Here is a 20,759-nt window from a genome sequence, read left to right on the forward strand (position 1 = left end):
TGTCTATGGGGGGCTATTGGAGCTCGAGTAGAATAGTCTCTCTGAGCCCTCCATTGCGGATATTAAGCCAAATCCATTTACCACTAATGCTTAGATTATATATGCACACGAACTCGTGAATTGATTATGGCAGTTAATCGGCTAAAAGACTTTGCCAAGATGTACATCCCTATAGTTTAATGTTTTTTTATTTTGGTGGTGGGGGGTGATGGTGAAGTTGAAATTAGTTTTGAGTCAAATCAACTTGATGTTGTATTAAGCATGATATCAGAAAAATGAAAATGGCAAAACAACACATTCACTCCCAAGTGTTCACCCTTCTGGCTTTTCAGTTATTCAACGTTTTCTCGAGTTTGTTCATCTGAACTGAAATTTATTGAGGCCTCTGAGAATAATCTTTGACAGAAGAGATGTGAAATGAAGAGAATATACTGTCATCTGTGTGTGTGTGTGTGTGTGTGTGTGTGTGTGTAGGAGGTCTTAGGCCAGCGCACACAGTCAGATAAGGCAGTGCACATCTGTGTTTGAGTCGTGTCATACCTGACAGGTTGTGGGTTATGGCATGTTTTTTATAGCTCTTCTTTTATCTGTCACATACTGCAGGGATGCTTGTTTGTCTCCTATGAAATCTTTGGCCTTTACTGGTGGGAACCTCTGCGGTAAATGAACACCTGAGGGCTGATGCTGTCGCCTTCAACACTGACCACGCACACACACACATAGAGAGAGAGATGTTCACATCTAAATGAGGACGTACTATTTCCAAGGGACTTCTGTTGTTGTTGTTTTATTATTAAGCTTATTATAAATACTACAGACATACAAAGCAACGTGTTTCATATCAATTCCTCTACTCTTTTGTTTTCCCCTAAAGCTGCAATTATACATGCTGGTTTTGCAACTGTACCTTTAAGACTTATGTAAATGAAGTGTAAGGACTGGCTAATATCTTCACATGTGAAATGAGCAGCAGCAGTTTAGTTTGAAGAAATGTTCTGGATAAACTGGAGAAGAATTTGTGAATTTGTCTACTGTACATCTAACCTGTTCTCAGTCCCAAGGCGTCTGATAAAGCCTCATGTCAAGAGCTCTGCAGGTCACTGGACAGATGGCAAAAACGGTTTAACAACACAGTCAGTAACCAACTGCTTTTATCGAGGGAGCTTTGAAGTCAGTATACCGACACAAGGGGCATTGGAGATTTATGTTTGTGAATAATTTTGTCATCATATAATGATTTGTTGGTGTGTGATTTTCAAACTCAATGGCCAATTTTAGTTACACACACACACACACATCAGATTCATCAGATTTGGATAAATTAATCATACCATCAGTTGCTCAGCAGTGGATCCTCTGCAGTGAATGGGTCCCGTCAGAATGAGTCAAGTCAAGTCACCTTTATTTATATAGCGCTTTTAACAATACAGATTGTGTAAAATTAGCTTTACAGTATCAAATAGGAAAATAGTATGTCGTTAATGCAAAGAGACAATAGTAAACACTCAATTTTCAGTTAAAGGCAGTTCATCATTGAATTCAGTGATGTCATCATCCAGCTCAATTCAGTTATAAACATCACAATAATCCACAAGTAATCCATACCACTCCAATCCATCAGTATTGTGAGCCAAAAGCTGAGTTTGTAAGACACAAATCCATCATTAAAACATTTTTAACTTCAAACCATTGCTTAAATAAGAGTCCATAATTTCACCTCCAGTGAAAAAGTCCATCTCCTGTTGTCTCTCACATCAAAATCCACCCACATGTTTGTTTAGAACTTTTTGGACTGTTTTGGGTTTTAAATTAGTTTGAGTCATGTGGATTACTTGTGGATTATTGTGATGTTTTTATCAGCTGTTTGGACTCTCATTCTGACGGCACCCATTCACTGCAGAGCATCCATTGCTGAGACACTGATGCAATGCTACATTTCTCCAAATGTTTTCCCATGAAGGAACTTATCTAAATCTTGGATGGCCTGAGGATGTACTTTTCTTTTTTTCCAAATTCTCATATTTAGGTGAACTATTCCTTTGAGTTAAACTTATGTATCAGGTTAGGGTTTGCTGCTCAAAACATTTTTCTGAATATGACATCTCTTTTTAATGACCAGAGATCTAAATGATTCAGCAAATTTTGCTTCTGTTGCCAGAAAAGTGTACACTTGCAACATTTAAAGTATCAGGAATATTCAGGGTTGTGGCAGATCTGTTTGATGCACTATTATTAAATATAAATGTAGACTAAATATGCACTTATGAAATATGAGTTTATTAATAACTACAAACCAACATTTGGTCTTAAAATAGCAAGCTCTGAGTGACAGCTGAATTCATGCTAAATGTGTTGCTTGCAGGTATATTATCCTGCTTTTCTGTTTATCTGTTTAATTTGATGTATCATTTATTATTATTGTGCTGTTTTTTTTTTTTTTTTTTTTTTTTTTGTTTTTTAACAGAAATGGGTTTGTGATTATTTATATATATATATATATATATATATATATATATATATAGACACACACACACAAACACACACACACACACACACACACATATATATATATATATATATATATATATATATATGGTCTAGGGTTAATTATTACCCTAGTTCTTTCTTCAGGGTTGCTCTGGATAGTGTCATTATTCAGAAGTAGCTGGTGAATGCTGCAGCTGACCAATCAGAATTAAGTCCTCCAGCTGCGTGTGTGATTAACCCTGTGCATGATTGTTGAGTAGTTTGAAGTGTACACTCACGCATGTTTGACTGACGTGGCCTTGCATTACTACCGTCTTTCACACTTCGGTCAGATTGTGTATTCAGACATGCCTCACCTCGCTCGTACCTATGGACACGACAAAATATCATTGAGCTGCTGAATGAGCGTCCAGAGCAGTGGCAGTGCTGTGAGAGACAGTAACGTGAGCCTGTTATCTGCCGCAGATGAAAGAGTGTGTGATGCTAACTCTATTGTTGTTTTCTGTGTGTGTGTGTTTCTCATGGGGCGATGTTACCTAATAAGGTAACAGGAATGAATAGAGACTTCAGCCTAGCTTCTTTCCCCGTTTCTCATGTTTTCTTTTTATTCAGGTCAGCTCTTCAGGTAAGCTGGAATGTCACTGTGCCCTGAAGCTTTCTGAAGGCTGCAGAGAACCTGTCAGGGACGGCGTTTAATGTGTTATACCGTGATATAGTGTGCCTATGTGTGTGTAAACACGTGTGCCTCAGGTCTACTGCTGCTGAATAAAAGAGTGGGGAATCATGGGAATCAAGTTTTTCGTTTCTTTCTCAGATCTTCTCTTTCATTTTTGTTCTCCTGCAAGAAGCTCATCTATTATGAGAGTCTACTGCGAGCATTATCACAGGGTTTGGTGTTTCGTGTTTAACAGTAATCAAAGCAGCTGCTCTGAAAATCAGCCTGCAGAAATACAGTTTTCAATAAGCTCAGAATTATTATTTAATTTTTTATTTGTGTGTGTGTGTGAATTAGATAGTTCGAAGTTATTGTAAAATAGCTGACATGGGCACATCTTTGACTGCTCATCACTATATTTGAGCAATAAGGTCCTCCAGGCCATGTTATATTGTATATAATCACCACTAAAGGATGTCCTTTGGAGAAACTAAAGCACAGCTATATTGCTTTTATAAAATAGTTGCCATACAATATTTTAAGAATACAAATAATTTTCATTAAAATATTATTTTTAATCAAATTACTAAAGTACAATTCTTCAACTAGTAGATTTTGTAAAATAAATAAAAATAATTAATGAATTACTTAATAAAAACTGAAGTTATATAAATGATCCTGTTCAAAGTAGAATTTAACAGTGGCATTTAATATGTAATATGTAAGTTCAGTTTTTTTGTTTGATGTTTCTGAATGAAGTTTATTTGATTGATTGATTGATTTTGCTCAGCAAAGTTGCATTTATTTGTTTAAAACACAATAAAAATGGAATTATTATAAATTATTATTTCAACTTAAAATAACTGCTTTCTCTGTGAATATACTATAAAATGTAATTGATTTCTGTGATCAAAGCTAAATTTTCAGCATCATTACTCCAGTCTTCAGTGTCACATGATCCTTCAGAAATCATTCTAATATGCTGATTTGCTGCTCAAGAAATATTTCTGATTTTTATCAATGTTGAAAACTGTTGTGCTGCTTCATATTTTTGGGGAAACTGTGATCCATTTTAATTTTCAGGATTGTTTGATGAATAGGAAATTCAAAAGAACGGCATTTATTTGAAATAGGAATTGTTTTGACATACTGTAATAAATGTCTTTTACTGTCACTTTTAATTAATTTAATGTGTCCTTGCTGGATAATAAAATAAATAATAATAATAATAATAATAAAATCTGGATTAAAAAATTATTAATTCAAAAATACCTTGCTGATTTCAAATTTTTAAACATTTTAAAGGTTGTATCTCTCTTTTTGAAAATGTTACGGATTCCGTCTGGGGTAAAGTGTGTACAGTATATAAATTGAAGTATGTACCTGCAATAATATTAATGTTCTGTTTCACGTTCTCCTCTCACACAGGTCTTCCAGATCGCTTATGTGATCCTGAAAGCTGCAAACTCCCCTCGGCCCGGAAACTGGATTCTAGAACGTTCTCTGGATGGTGAAACATACATGCCGTGGCAGTATTATGCCATTACAGACACAGAGTGCATCACACGCTTCAACATCGTCCCCAGAAGAGGCCCGCCGTCCTACATGCATGATGATGAAGTCATCTGTACTTCCTTCTACTCTAAAATCCATCCTCTGGAGAACGGCGAGGTGAGAAACACCTTCACTCACAGGGCAACAAAATTAAGTAGTGCAATAAAAAGGTTTTAATGCCATTTTTAGATGATTATGACATGAATGGCATATTCTGAAGAAATTATAACTTGCACTGTTTTATCAATTCATTGAAAATTTTAAACAAGTTATCATAATTTAGATTTTGATGGCCATTTTACTCCCTCTCTGACTTCCTATATGATTGGCTAACCTCACATCTGATCCTGCATTATCCCAATCATTACATGACTGAATACCAAATAATATTGACATTATTTTGCTGCAATGTTTTTTTATTGTTGTTGTTGTTGTTTTTTTTTATGTACTTAGGTAGATATGTCTGTGTGCATGGACTGAATCGTGGGTGCTGCTGTAACAATATAATTTCCTGTGAAGGATTAATAAAGTATTTAATAGTAATGTATACATACCGTATGAGTTTAGAACAACATGAGAATTAGTAAATGATGGCAGAATTGCCATTTTTTGGTGAACTGTCCCTTTAAATGCATTTCAATATGTCGCACAGAGGGTTGAGGAATGGAGAACCTCATAGAGTCTCGCTCGGCTCGACTGCATCTTAAGTTACCTTGTTAACTGTAATTCTTAATTAGAGAAAACAGACAAGAAAAAATATATATTCACAATCACACACACACACACAAATGGTACACAAACTCCAGTGTCCCTCTCATTCACAGCCCACTCAATAACACACACTCTCTCTCATTTACACAGATATCAGATCACAAACATGTAGAATTATGCATGTTTGCATTAATACAGCTGCTAACTTCCCTGCACAGTGCGTCTGACAGCTAATAGCAGGCTGACATGAACACCCACACAGGGATGATGAATGAGATGGAAGTTCTCTTACAGCAGCAGGTTTAATGTGTGTGTTTGCTGAAAGTCAAATTTACAGCTGTCAGATCATAGGATTATATTGAACAGCATTGTGTTTGTGTGTGTGTGTGTGTGTGTGTGTGTGTGTGTGTTTGTGCCATACTAATGAGGGAGGTGGGTGGGGAGATCAAGCCTGGACTCAAATGTCGCTCTATCTCCTTTAAAAACAGACAGCATAAACTCACACAGCACTAATTAGCACACATCATTAACCCAAGAAAAACAGCCCAGTACTGCGCACACACACACACACATCACTTTCTTGAGCTGCACTTGCATTAAAACTGTGATTGAATGTTGCTTATTTGTTTATATACAATTAACCCTCTGGTGGTCTCTGATCATTTTAGACTGAAAAATATTTCCAATTTAAATTCTTAAACATTTTTACTTTATCAGAATGATACAAAACTTGGTGACTTTTTGGCACTTGCTATATGCACACATGGGGAAAAAATCATGGACATGATTAGACAAAATTTAACATTTGTGATCTTCACTGTCAAAAATACTCAAAATAGAAAATGAATGGGAAATACAAAAAAAATTCAAAACTACATACCATTGTAGCTACAAATGAGCAAAGTAGTATTTGGTAATGTCTTTATATATGTCCAAATGCAAAACATAATAAAAGTAAGTAATTACGTATGAAAATATTTTTATAAGCAACTAGGCAATACATAGCCCTGTATACAGGCATCTAGTGGTTAAACCATAGTATTACATATGATTTTATATATTGCCTTCCATGCAATGCAATTTAAATACATGTGTCATATTATTTAACTTAACTGTTTTAGTTTATATAGACAAAAATGCAGCAAAATTTTAAGGTGAATACTGTCTATTACGATTTAATACCATCAAAATAAAAATATTAAAGAATAAATAGTTTTGAAACAAAATATAGTACATTAATTTAATTTAAAAAAAAAAAAAATGTTCTGCTTATTTTCCTTCTTATATTTTCGGCCTCCACGTATGCCAAATGTGAGGAAAACCAGAGGGTTAAATGTATTATTTTTAGCAAGATTATGTTCAAATTTTAAGATAATGCAGTACATTTTGAAATATACCCCCTCTCCCAAATAAAAAGCAGTATCAAGCATGATTGAGTAAATGATTCAATGACTCACTCATAAAGACAGTCATGTGTCGATTTTCATCACTTCTCATTTTCTTTCAGATTCACACCTCACTAATAAATGGCCGTCCCAGTGCGGACGATCCATCGCCCACATTACTCAACTTTACCTCGGCACGCTATATCCGCCTGCGGTTCCAAAGGATCCGCACCCTAAACGCTGACCTCATGACTCTCGCCCTCAATGACCCCCGAGACATCGACCCCATCGTCACCAGAAGGGTGAGTGCCTCAGGTGGAGCTGGAGACGCGAGAGTGCTAGTGTGGTTCTAATGTGAGAGGGGGAATGTGTTGTCATCGCTCAGTGCCATTCATACGCCATCTGTGTGTGTGGATGGTTGGAGCTAACGCTGCCCGCCTCATCCATTACCAGCCTCTCCTCCTCAGACAGATGGGTTTTAATTAAAATCATACAGTAATTAACAAATCAGCCCTCTTTTTCCATCAAAAACGCCATATCACACGCCTCCACCCGCCCACTTCCTCCTACAAACTCATTAACTCACTGATTGACCTGTTTCCATCAAAGAGTAGTTGCATTGAAATGCAGGATTACGTTTCTCACGTGCATTGAGCAATTTGGATAAATGAACCCAAAGTATTTAGTTCAAAGAGTCATTTTGAAATCTGAGAGGCTTAAGCCACATTGGTCGCATATGATTTTGAGGCTAATTTAAAGGTGATGTATCATTCTCATATTAAAGTGTATTGTTGTGAGTCTGATAAATTGACTTACCCAGGAAGTTTAACATTGTGGCTTTTTGCCACTTTCAAATCATTGATCTGTTTAAGCATCACAATCAGCTTGACACACACTGTATGCATTAAATGTATAGTATAAAAGTGTGCTTTTTTATTCAATGATGCTCACTCAGTACCTTTAATGGTGTGTAAGACAGTAGTAATGGAATATATGCGTATTATATTATATGCTTATTGGGGACGCTTGACTGATTGCACAGACACTATATAGGAAGAGAGCTGAACTGGATGATGACATCACTGAATCATCAATGAATTGACTTTAACTGAAAAATGTCAAACTTGTAAAATGTGAATGACAGTCTATTGAAGAGACAAAACAATAAACATTAGCAGCATGTAACTACAATTTTGTATTTACGTTGCATCAAGTTTAAAAACCGGAAGTAAATTTGAGTACTTTTATGTGTCAATCATATGTCCATCTGACAGCTACTGACAAGAAGAAAGTTGTTAGTTAAAGGAATAAATGTAAAAAGCACATGGTAAAAAAGTATTTAATTTCAGTCAGGGGCATGACCTATTGTAGGCAATAGTAATGGCTGGAATTGAAATAATTTAACCAAAGTCAAGGGCAAAGTGCCCCTCAAGGGTGAACACTTTGCCCTTGAGGGGCACCATAATAGTGACAACAGACTTCAACAACTTTTGCACACATGCTATTTGTTGAGGTCTTACTGGGATCCTACCAGCATCCAAATGACAACATATGCTGGTCCACCAGCACACCAGTTTCCCGTGATGGTGACCAGCAACCAGTGACCAAAGCTGGTACCACTGTGCAAAGCATACCTTATGCTGGTGACCAGCAATGCTGGGTTTTTCAGCAAGGTAACAATTCACATCTAGATAAATTCCTTATTTTGATTCATATATTTAAAAATATATTGGCATATATTGGCAGGGTTCACAAACTCCCACTTTCGTCGTGTGAGGGGTTATGTGAATTTGTAGCTGAAAAGCAGAGATGTTCAAAGAGTTTACCTTATAGATGCTTTGCTTCCAAGATTACCAGTGCTTCATCAGAACCTCTCAATCCAGACCACAGAAGGTCTGCCAAGTGAAAAAATAAATTAAATCATGAGCAAACATGCTTCTGTAAATATTTAATATAATAATAATAAACCTTGATCTCTCACTTCGGAGGGTAAAGTGTAGGAAATAGACAATAGTTAGTTTTGCTCTTTGTTTCTTGATAGTGGATGCAATGATTAACTTATGTATTACAGTAGAATTTGAGGTTAATGTGATTGTATTGCTTTTGTTTTTCAGTATTACTACTCCATTAAGGATATATCAGTAGGAGGCATGTGCATCTGTTACGGTCATGCTAAGGCCTGCCCTCTCAACCCATACAACAAGGTTTGTCATCTGAAGCTAAAGAATCTTTATCCTCAAATGATTTCATATGTGCACTGTAATTAGGGTTATTACTTGAGCTTTATCATTAAGTTGTTAATTAGAGACTAATCACGTTTGGCCTTTATAAAGCATGCACTCACAAAAAAGAAATAATAAAAAAATCAGAACTGGAATGATTTTGATTTATTTATTGAAATAGGATTTAATATGACTCTCCTAACCTCAGCCTGTAAATACATTCATCAAAATCACACGTTTTACCACTTTCTAGTTTAGGTCTGACGATAAGTGAATGCACTGAAAGGCTTTAAGGAAAGTGTGACCAAATTCATTAAATTCATTCACAATATGTACACGTTCATTTTTAATCTTATGGCTGATATGCTGAAAATAAGTTGTTTGCATTTCTGTATATTATTGTTGGTTCTTTAACATTTATTTCGTAACAGTTAAAAAAAAAAAGTCAAATATTAAATGTTAAGCTGCTTTCTTACTCTTTCATCTCACATTTTGGTGATTAAAAAGGAAGTTTCATGTTGAAATTCATGCTCCACTTAAGTGCCCATTAATGGTAGTGCCTGTCTTTTTTTATTTGATTGTCCATCTCAGTAATTTTGACATTGACAAGCACTGTTAGAACATTAATCCGCTCATCACCAAAATACAGCTATTATTAGGCAATTGTTTCACCATTTTTATTATACACATTGTAGTCAATCTCAGTGGTGCTTACAGCACTTACTCTGTTCTGCATTATGTTTGCCATCTCAGATTGAGCTTTAATTGGGAAGGCATTCTCAAAACATTTATGAACGGCACACATTTGGTTTGACTGACTGTTTGGGTTTGACATCAGAAATTCAGCTGTGAGTGTGAACACAACACTTGTGGTGAGAGCTGTGACCGCTGCTGCCCTGGTTACAACCAGAAACCCTGGATGGCGGGAACCTTCCTCACACGCCACGTCTGTGAAAGTAAGAGGTCTCAACAATGTCCCACAGTACTGAGCATGCTGCTTTACTGACCAATTTTATCCTATTTAGGTGTGGTCTATAAACATCAGTTCATGTTATATGACATCTGAGTGACTATATTTATATCATAGTCATACTATGTAACAGTTAATACACCTTAAAATGAATTATGCAACAGTTAGTTTGGACCTTTCGGTCTGATTAGTTAATTAGCATTTCAAGATTGGCTGATATAACAGTTCATCAGTACTGGGACTTTCCACTGTTCAGGGCCTTTCGCACTGCAGGAACCTTTTCATAGTACCTGAACTAATTGTGGAACTACCCACTTTTTGGCGTGTTCGCACTGCAGGAACTAGGAACGGTTTTAGTTCTAGGAACTCGTTTGGAGGAACTAAATTAACTAAAAAAAACACACAAAGTAACTGGCAATACTGAGTCTAAAATTTAAGTTACACAATATTAAATAGAATATTTAACTACTGTATTAAAGGAATATCATTCATTCTAGTCGCCTTCTTGTTACTCCATTTTTACTTCTTGTTACACCTTCTTGTTACTCCATTCTGGAGCGACCCAAGCCGTGGTGGCTGGCTTTAATTGGACATTCTTGAATTAGTAACAGGATTCATACATCTCTTTTTGGACTAGCAATGGAAGATCCCGAATTCATTGTGCTGTTGTTCATAGTATCATCGCACCTGTTATTACCTGTGTCTGAATCATAGCTGTGCCAGTATTCAGATCAACTCTTCCTCATGTGGTATTGCCATAGTATCAGTGCCATCATGTGTCAGGAGCTGCTTGTAAAGCTGCACTGCTTCAGTTATTGTTGTATAATCATGTGATGCCTTTATTTGCCAGAGTGTAACTGTCACGACAAATCAGAGGAATGCTATTACAACCAAACTGTGGCCGATGCTAAGCTGAGCTTGAATATTCATGGAGAATATGAGGGAGGCGGAGTCTGCCTTGGTTGCTCTGAAAACACAGGAGGAATTAACTGTCAGTCATGTGTAGATGGCTACTACAGACCAAGTGAGGTGAGTGTCTTACATATATATATATATATATATATATATATGGGTCAATGGCCATGGGCCAACTTTATTTTTAAGGCAGGGCTCAGTGAAGGGAAAATCAAATGGTTTTTGTTGTGTAATTGAGCATTATGTGAATATTTTCCCAGGTGAGTCCACTCGAGCCCTGGCCCTGCAGACCCTGCTTATGTGATCTGAGAGGTTCACTGCACTCTTCATGTGTCCCAGACGAGAGTCAGGCCACCGCAGGTACAACACAACATAACACAAGATCTGGCAGTAGCCCTGTTTACACCTGCTAAGTGTTTTTGTTGATCGGATCACTGAAATAGCATGTGGAGGTCACTAGAAGCAGATGACCACATTGCACTGTAGTGTAAACACTCATCTTTCCTGAATGCATCAGATGGAAGATGGAGTAAAATGTGCCAGTGGCTTGGTTAGTAATGATGAGCTGGTTTTGTTGAACAATCTGTAATAGAAGGTCAATATACTTGCAAATATACCTACCATTTAAAGAAAGCGGCAAAGGAATTTCCCAAAGAAGTATGAAATAAGCTCACAAAGTCTGGGGTAAAACTGCAAGTAAGGAGTGACACATTTTCCTGCAGCCTTGATAGTTGGACCTTGAAAAATGTTGAAAATTGTTTCACTGCAAATATTCTGAATATTTAACCTTTTCTGGATGTCATTAAAAAGATGTTAATAACAGGGAGCAAAATAAGTTTCTAGAATGGTATTCATTATAAATTTGTTGTTAATACCCTAGTAAAAAAGTAATATATTTAAAATACATTTATTTCATACTAAGTATAGTTTAAATCTATTAACATATTTACTGACAGATAACTCAAGACCTACTGATATAAACATTTTAATGAAACTATATTTGAAGTATTACTTGTGCACAATGCACATTTCTTACTAACAAGCCAAAAATGTGTTTTAATGTCACTTTTGATGAGGATTGTATAATATCGCCCTTTAAATGCAAAATATTTAAAGTGTACCTAAAGTATACTTGCAATAGTTCCACTTTAGCACAATCAAATATACTAAGTATGTCTTTAATTGGACTTCAGCACTACTTCCGCACAATTAAAGTGCATTAAGTACAAAATTAGTTGTTCCAATTTAGCAGACTTGAAGTATACCAGTTTAGTATACTAAAAGTACAATTCCAGGGCATTTTATTAAGTACATAAATATGCAAATGTATTTGTAGTATACTTAGCATGAAATAAATGTATTTCAAATACATTTAAGTATATTTATTTTTCACTAGGGGTATAATTTATACATTACATAGTATATTATTTTTATTCAAAATGTAAATCTTATCATTTCAAAAAATAAAGTAGCAGACCTCCTGAAATATGATTAAGTGTATTGGTTCCCCTTCAGGAACTCGAGCTACGTCGGAAAACGCTAAGGGAACGCCTTCAGTTGCCTTCAGATACCATGAATCTTCAGAATCATATGTGTAATCAGTCCAATCGATGGGCAGGACGTCACGGGCATGTGGCGTAACGACCAGGAAGCTTAAAAGGACATGAGGTGCAGACAGCGTTAGCTTTCTGTCATTCAGCAAAGCTCTGTGTGTGTGTCAGTCACGATCTATGTTCTGTGAGTCTTATTTACTGTTGTCTGTCAAGTTACACCAAGCATTCAGCAACGTAAAGCTCCAGCATGTCTAAAGCAAAAGAAAAGACAAATAAGGGCGAAAGTAGATAACGTTATAGACTGTTTGTGACTAGTTATACGTTATAGACTATTTTGTGCGTGGTCTGCTTGGGAGAGAAGCACGCAGAGTTGGCTCTCAAGGGGGCCGACTGCCCGCATTGTGAGCGGCTTCCACTGCGTACGCTTCGCTCCGAGTAGACTCTCTTTGAGGAGGGAGCCTTCACCAGTGTTCCTCAGGCAGCTCGTGGGGTTCGCAGCTGGATCTGGTGGAGGGAATGGAGACGGGCGAGTCCCTATCTTCTTCCTCACCTGCCAGATCCACTGATCGGCACTCCTCCTATCTTTCTCCGAGGAGGTTGATATGGAGAGCGTCGAGGATTCGCCCCTCAGTCCCCCCAGTATGAGGAGCTATTAGAGGTAGTTACTCATGCGGTAGCCAAGTTAAACATCGATTGGCCCGCCGAGAAACAGGCTGAACCGCAGAAAAGCAAACTCGATGAACGCTTTCTGCATACTAAGCCGCTACCTCCACGCTGGAGTCTGCCTTTTTTTTCCGATCTCCACACCGAGTTGTCGAGATTGTGGAAGAAACCATTCTCGGCACGCTTATTCATCCCCGCCTCTGATTACTATGGCACTGTGGTGGGGCTTGGTGATTGCGGTTACAGAGCGATGCCCCGGGTAGAGCAGACGCTTGCGAGCTATCTGTCCCCCGGTGCGGCATCATCTCTGAAGGCTCTGGTCTTGCCCTCTAAGCCACTGCAAACCACTTCAGCGCTGGTGGGCACGGGGTACACGGCAGTGGGTCAGGCTGGTGCGTGTCTGCACACTATGCCTGTGTTACAGGCGTACCAAGCCGACCTGCTAAAAGAGCTAGATGAAGGCGAGCAAGTCAATTCAGATGACATTTCAGAACTTAGGAGAACCGCTGATCTAGCTCTCCGCGCCACCAAGGAGACCGCCCAATGGCAGCTCTGGTGGCGGCGGAGAGGCATCTGTGGTTGACCCTGTCCGATATGAAAGATAAGGACAGGGTCTTCCTCATGGACGCTCCCCACCTGGGCCTTCTGGTCTTTTCGGCTACACCGTCAATTCCATCGTCGACAGATACCAGGAGGCTTGTAAACAGGCAGCGTGGAAACTACTGCCAAATGTATCTCATTGGGTCCTGCAAACTGTAGAAAGAGGCTATCGCATTCAGTTCGGTGCTCCGCTGTCGCCTTTCAATAGGTTTTTTCTCACATTAGTGGGCCCCGAGCAGGCTCTGGTATTAGAACAAGAAGTGAACACTCTCTTGAGGAAGGAGGCCATTGAGGTGGTCCCTCCTCTCGACAGAGAGTCCGGGTTCTACAGCTAGTACTTCATTGTTCCAAAGAAGGATGGGTTGCATCCAATTTTAGATCTGCGGCTATTGAAGAACTCAGTCTTACGTCTGAAGTTCAAAATGCTCACTGTCAAACAGGTCGTGTCTCAGATCAGGTCCGAGGACTGGTTTGTCACGATAGATCGATAGATCTAAAAGACGCTTCCATGTCTCCATCCTTCCCACTCACAGGAAGTTCCTGAGGTTTGCTTTTAGGGGCGATGCTTACCAATATCGGGTTCTTCCCTTCGGTCTAGCACTCTCACCCCATACTTTCACGAAGTGTGTGGATGCTGCTCTGGCTCCTCTGCGACTCCAGGGCATCCGCATACATCGACACATACGTCAATTACATCGATGATTTGTTGATTTTAGCTCAATCAGAGCAGATGGCGGTTCGGCATCGAGATGTCGTTCTCGCTCATATGAAAGAGTTGGGGTTAAGACTAAACGCCAAGAAAAGTGTGCTTTCTCCATTACAGAGGACCACTTATCTGGGTGTGGTGTGGGATTCGACCACGATGCAGGCACGTCTGTCTCCTGCTCGGATTGAATCGATCCTCACTGAGAGTCAGAGAAGGCCGGTCACTTACTGTCAAACAGTTTCCAAAACTGTTGGGTCTGATGGCAGCTGCGTCCAATGTGATACCTTTTGGCCTGCTGTACATGAGACCCCTACAGTGGTGGCTCAAGACCAAGGGGTTCTCCCCAAGGGGAAACCCACTTCACATGATCAATGTCACGCGGCGATGCCTACGTGTCTTAGACATGTGGAGGAAACATTGGTTCTTGTCTCAGGGCCCAGTGCAGGGAGCTTTCGGTGCAGGGCCATACTTCCGGCGATACTTACACCCATCGATTGGACTGATTACACATATGATTCAGAGCATGGTATCGCTGAAGGCGTTTCCCTAGAGTTTTCTGACGCAGCGTCTCATTCCCTCGGGGAACCATGGTTACATATGTAACCTGGGACGTTTTACCTCACTTTCATTTACCTTTGCCTAATCAAAAACTTCTGTAGAAATGATCACAACTTACCCCACTCCCCTGCCACTCACTGTTCTAATATATATATATTTTTTCTCTTTTCACTTTTTTCAACTTTTTATATCGCTTTTTGAGGATGCTTAATGGGAGTTACTAATTTGTATGCATTGCACAATTTATAAATAGGCATTTTTATTTTGCATTGATAGTATTGACTTTTGTGTGTGTTTGAGTAAAAGTGTTCTGTGTGTGTCTTGAGCAGGAGCTCAGGCTGTAATGGTGTGTTTTCTTGTCTCTGCAGGTTTGGCAGTGGGCTTGTGCATCTGTAAGCAGGGATACGCAGGTGAGAAGTGTGACAGGTGTGCGTTTGGATACACAGGATTCCCTCTGTGTGAGCGATGCAACTGCAGCAGTGAAGGCAGCGTTAACCAAGATCCCTGCCAGCTGCCCTGTGTGTGTAAGGTATGACATGTGTTACCACATTAACACTGGCCTCCCTCTGCTTATACTGTACAGCCATGATCACTGCACTCAGTGCTACAACAATACCACAACACGGACTCTATGACCAAAATATTACTATACTTCATCTAATTTGATTATTTGATGTTTACTTGGAATAGATATTATATTATACCTATTATATTATTATTATTATCTTCTTTTTTCTCTCTGTGCCTGTGGCAGCCCATGTGGTCAAAAGTTCAAAATTGCACTTATGTAAAACATTACCTCATAACTTTTGCATCATGTGTTCTAGAGATGTGCTATTTTTTCCCCTTTGGTCATTTTCAAGAAGTATTTCTTACAGTACTTCTCTTACAAAATTTGCCTCACAAAATGTATTGATTAGATTTTAGATTTTCTGAGAAATGGCTTCATGAAGGTCAGTGCAATTCCTCGGGTGTGTAGGCTGGGGTCATGATGTTTAGATATTTATGGATGCCAATCTGTGTTTCTGAAATCTGCTGTTCACAGGATGCTTTTAGAGTTTATCCCGCATCGGCCAATTGAGTGGTTTCTAGAGCAACCGTGCAGGATGAACTTTGACACTGGTTAGGTTAATTATTGAGATGCAGAAGATCACGCATACACAGTTTGTGGGAAGTACAGAGAACCTGCAGCATTAATGATTTAACAAGCAACTCATCCTAAAATCCAGCACAGAGATAATTACACTCGCTCAGTGACGTGATAATCGTCACCTCAGTGACGAGGATCTTCATTTAGCTGACAAACGCCAGATATTTGATTCTCATGAACTGCTGCATTGAGCAGTCAGATATTTGTGTATAACAACCAATTTAATATACATGGTAAGCATGATACCTTTGCTAGATGGCCAAAAGCTCATTAAAACAAATACTGTTAAAACAAATACTCATTAAAACAAATACAATGTTAAGAAACACAATGTAAAACTTCAAACAGATGAAGACAAGTTACACTGAAGCTAAATATTTACTTTGACATTTATTCATTTAGCAAATACTTTTAACCAAAGAGACTTACAAATATGTTAGCTAGCTAATTTATACAAAAATAGCTTGGATTGCACTTTAATAATATAGAAATGAGTACTGTAATGTTGGGGTGACAGGACTGCTTTCTGTCCTCTTACATCCTCTGGCCCGGTGTCCTTCAGAGGATTTGCCAGTGCTGAGCTACAAAACAAATGCAAGAAATCAGACCTTGCCTACGATCATTATGGTCAAAGCATAGTAAATGCAGAAGCTCTCAGCACAGACCATTGGCCGTGGGTAATACCAACAGCATCATCTCATGTACCTCGCTGAGAGCTGATTCTCCCAACTGGAGTGAATGGATTTCAAATTGTTTGTGAAAGCCAGAGCGGTAAGAAAATGCAGGTCAACTAGCAGGTTTTTGAACAACAGGTGTTGCACTGACATAATATAGTACGTGTTCAGGACCCAAATATTGAGTACATATTGTGCAAATAGAGGGTATGCACGTGACGTTACCGTCAGCTGTAGTCACTGCGGTTCTGCCCATGAGTGGCAAAACGACTGAATGGCAGCATGAATGCTTTATCAGAACACACAAAACACATCTAAAATGAGAAAGAGCTTTACGATCGACTGTACAAATAGATTTGACAAGAAATCTAAGGTATATTTTTACAGACTGCCGAAAGCTACAGAAAAGAGAAGCAAAAGATCCTGCAATTCAAAGAAACAAATGGCAGTGAAACAGGGATTTGCATTTATCATTTTATGTTAATATGCTAAATTTTGCGGTAAAATCATACCCTATATATTGTATTGTTATATACAGTATATATGGTATTAACAACTCATCAATTAAATATTTACCATCTTATATTCTGCATAACTGGATGTTTTTAAATAAACACTGACAAAAAGTATTTAAGTTTTTGGGCTGGACGATATGATGATATATATAAAATCGATATACGTGATCACCCGAATTTAGAGTAACCTACTTTGTATTTACAAAATGTGTTCACAGGCAAATATGCTTTATGTATTTCCTGGCGGCAAAATCAGGCACATCTAAATGTCAGGAAACACGAATCCTGGCTTTATATCAATATCCATGGACCACTGGAAATCCAGTCATGCGGCAGTCTCTTTTGCCACTCAGCGAAAGTTTTTGAAAGTTATGTTGTTAAACAACAATACAATCCATTAAACACTTCAGTCCCTCGCAGCCTCGTTTTCATTCCAGTCAAAAATTTAATCTGGCACAAAGGTCTGTGGCAGCATTAGCTTTCTACAGACTGCTCATCCTGAATAAGACAACCAATTAAGCAAGAAGGCACTGAATCAGAAAGGGCACCGTTCAGGTTGTGAGGAATCTTACACAAGCTTGTGGTGAAATATCCTCAATAAATGGAAATGAAAACAGTCTTCTATGCTCCAGAAGAAATTCTTCTAGATATTCTAAGATGAAAACTCCAGGCTTTGTTTTCTCTGACCGGTTCAGGTGTGCCATATTCATATGTACTAACTAATTGTTCAGTGGAGGCTGTCACGACCAGGACTGAGAGGAAATGGTTTGAAAGGGACATTTTGCAAAATAGCATGGAGGAGACAGGTTAGGACATGTACTAGCTTATGTGATGAGGATATTTAAAGACTGACAGATGACATCAGCTTGCATGAACAATGCAGGTCCAAAAAGGACAATGTGCTTCAACAAAAAGCCATCACGAAGGATCTAAAAGACTTGTTTTAGTAAGATGAGGCCTTTATATCTGGTCTTAGTTTAACTTTGAGAGGTGAGATAAACTGATCAAGGAACAATGAAGTCTGGAGATCAATTACTGTTTACAACAGTCTTGTAAGCTGGAGCAGGGGAGCTTTATGAATCTGAATCTCAAGAAACAGACCCTCAGAAGTCTGGCTGAAAGAGCTTCTGCAGAAAGTCTGCTTTACACATGAGACCTCAGGAACAAGCTGGAGGAGATCCACAATGTCTGGAGGCCTGACAACTTTAGCCACATGGTGCTGGAGATGTGCACCACACAGAGTCAAAGCACAGGAACCTTCAGCTGAACATATACACTGTAAGAAAATTTCCTTCATCCCTGAAACACAACACAGTGCAATGCATAATTCAAATACAGGTAAAACACCTGTGAAAACAGAATACGGAAAATGCCTTCATATTAACACGGTACATTAGGTTCTATTTTACATCCTTTTTTTTAGTCGACTGGACAAGGGAGTCAGTGATAAAGGTGCTTAAAAGGTTCTTCACAGTGATGCCATAGAAGAACCATTCATTCATTAAATAACCATCTCTTTCTTTCCTTTTTATAATCTGAAGAACCTTCTTTCGCCACAAAGAACCTTTTGTGAAACAGAAAGGTTCTTCAGATGTTAAAGGTTCCTTATGGAACCATTTATACAAAAAGGTTCTTCTATGGCATAGTGAAGCCCCTTTATTTTTAAGAGTGTGGTTGATTTCCCAAAAACACTGCTGTTGTATAAACCCGGGAGTCCACATGGACAGTAAATCAGACACAAACTGCCAGAACAGCCTCTTCTTCCTGTGAAGACAACAGGTGAGAATCCTGAGGCCCCGAATGATTGATTTCAATCGAGGGATTTTAAAATTTTCCAGCAGTAGAGAGGGGAGTGAGTCTTCTGCAATAAAACATGCAACAGACCCAGTGATTCAGCCTTTCCAAAGTAGGTGGACGTTTGCATTAGGGACCTGACAACCAGACAGTAGTTCCAAGAAAGTAACAACAGCCATTGATTTTCTATTTCTGGGTAAAAACACACAATATAAGGTTAAAGTGTTTCTCTGACACCTCCAAATTCAGAGTAAGAGTGCAATGCTTCATTTGAAAGCTGCAGTACAGTTAGCCGCTCTGATCTGATCTCTCAGTATCAGATGCACATCTGATGTCACCTCTGTTCTGTGTAAATTAAATACTGCTTGAGAGCTGCTTTACACTTTGATATTATCGTGACAACTAACTTGTGCAGGACTACAGATGATGGAGAAGGGTTTCACAGGATTTCTCTCAGCGCTCCGGATGGATGGATGAACAGATGAAGAGTGAGCGGAGGTGAAGCGTGTTTGGCGTTGCCCAGATGAAGAGGCTGTGATGGTCAGATTATAGAGGCAAACGTTCAGCTCTGTTCAGTAATGGCTGGGCTCAGGCAGAGCGCCAGTGTAAATGGGACATTAAGAAACATCAGTAAATGACACCCACAGACGGGATGGACTCGCTCCAGGTGCTGCAGTCTCATGCCAAAATTTGCCCATAGCTGTAATATACAGAAATAAATGAAAGTGTCAGAAACACAGTCTGGTGACTGGAACGAAAGAAAGAGTTCCTCATACTGTAGTTAGTACTGGATTCACACAGCAGGGTCGATTGACAATCAGAATTTAAGAACTAAGTCCCTTGAAGATCATGAGTGTGAATCTGAATTGAGCTGGTAACAACACTCAGGAGGTTGAATTTAGTTTAGTTAAAAGTCAACAATTCTACACAGAGCAATTTCACTAGTTCATCATAAGTTTTGTGATAAATTGCGTAACATATTTTCCATATTGGAATAAATAAACACAATTGCACAATTAAGTGTCATTGTGTGTACACTCTTATGGATTTAAGATTTTAAAATGCTTTCTTCAGTAAAATCAGGTTTTTTTAAGATTCTATTTTTTTTTTTCAGAGAGGATTAAATTGATCAAAAGTGACAGTAAATGCATTTATAATGTTACTAAATATTTCTATTTCATTTTGAACTTTCACATCTGTGAATCCTGAAAAATAACATGTATCACGGTTTCCATAAATATATTGGCCAGCACAACTGTTTTCAACATTGATAATGATCAGAAATGTTTCTTGAGCAGCAAATCAGCATATTAGAATGATTTCTGAAGAATCACACTGAAGACTGGAGTAATGATGCTGAAAATACAGCTGCACATCACAGGAATCAATTACAGTTTAACATATATTCAGAGTTATTTTAAATTGAAATAATATTACAGTTTTTACTGTATTTTTAATCGAATAAATGCAGCCTTGGTGAGCAGAAGAGATTTAATTCAAAAAATCTTACTAATGTGCGTATAGGCAAATGTATTTCTAGTTAACAGCAGTTCTTCAGCAGTAATTCTGAATGGTGCACAATCCCAGTTACACACACAGATATGAAGAGGTCCTGAAGCTATTGAAATAAATGAAATGGAAGAATAA

At 38.4% G+C, this 20,759-nt stretch overlaps 1 protein-coding gene across 5 annotated transcripts in view; it reads left to right on the plus strand.

Annotated features, from left to right (window-relative positions):
• lama2 (laminin, alpha 2) overlaps nt 1-20,759 on the plus strand; it is a 243,370-nt gene that overhangs the window by 79,054 nt on the left and 143,557 nt on the right. For all 5 annotated transcript variants that reach the window (XM_058755242.1, XM_058755243.1, XM_058755244.1 and 2 more), the window contains exons 4-10: nt 4,571-4,813; nt 6,915-7,094; nt 8,907-8,996; nt 9,853-9,970; nt 10,835-11,013; nt 11,160-11,259; nt 15,348-15,508. In XM_058755242.1, the coding sequence (XP_058611225.1) occupies nt 4,571-4,813; nt 6,915-7,094; nt 8,907-8,996; nt 9,853-9,970; nt 10,835-11,013; nt 11,160-11,259; nt 15,348-15,508 (1,071 nt within the window). The remainder of the gene's footprint in view (nt 1-4,570; nt 4,814-6,914; nt 7,095-8,906; nt 8,997-9,852; nt 9,971-10,834; nt 11,014-11,159; nt 11,260-15,347; nt 15,509-20,759) is intronic.

The sequence above is a fragment of the Onychostoma macrolepis genome, chromosome 20, assembly GCF_012432095.1.
Source record: "Onychostoma macrolepis isolate SWU-2019 chromosome 20, ASM1243209v1, whole genome shotgun sequence".
Taxonomy (NCBI): Eukaryota; Metazoa; Chordata; class Actinopteri; order Cypriniformes; family Cyprinidae; genus Onychostoma; species Onychostoma macrolepis.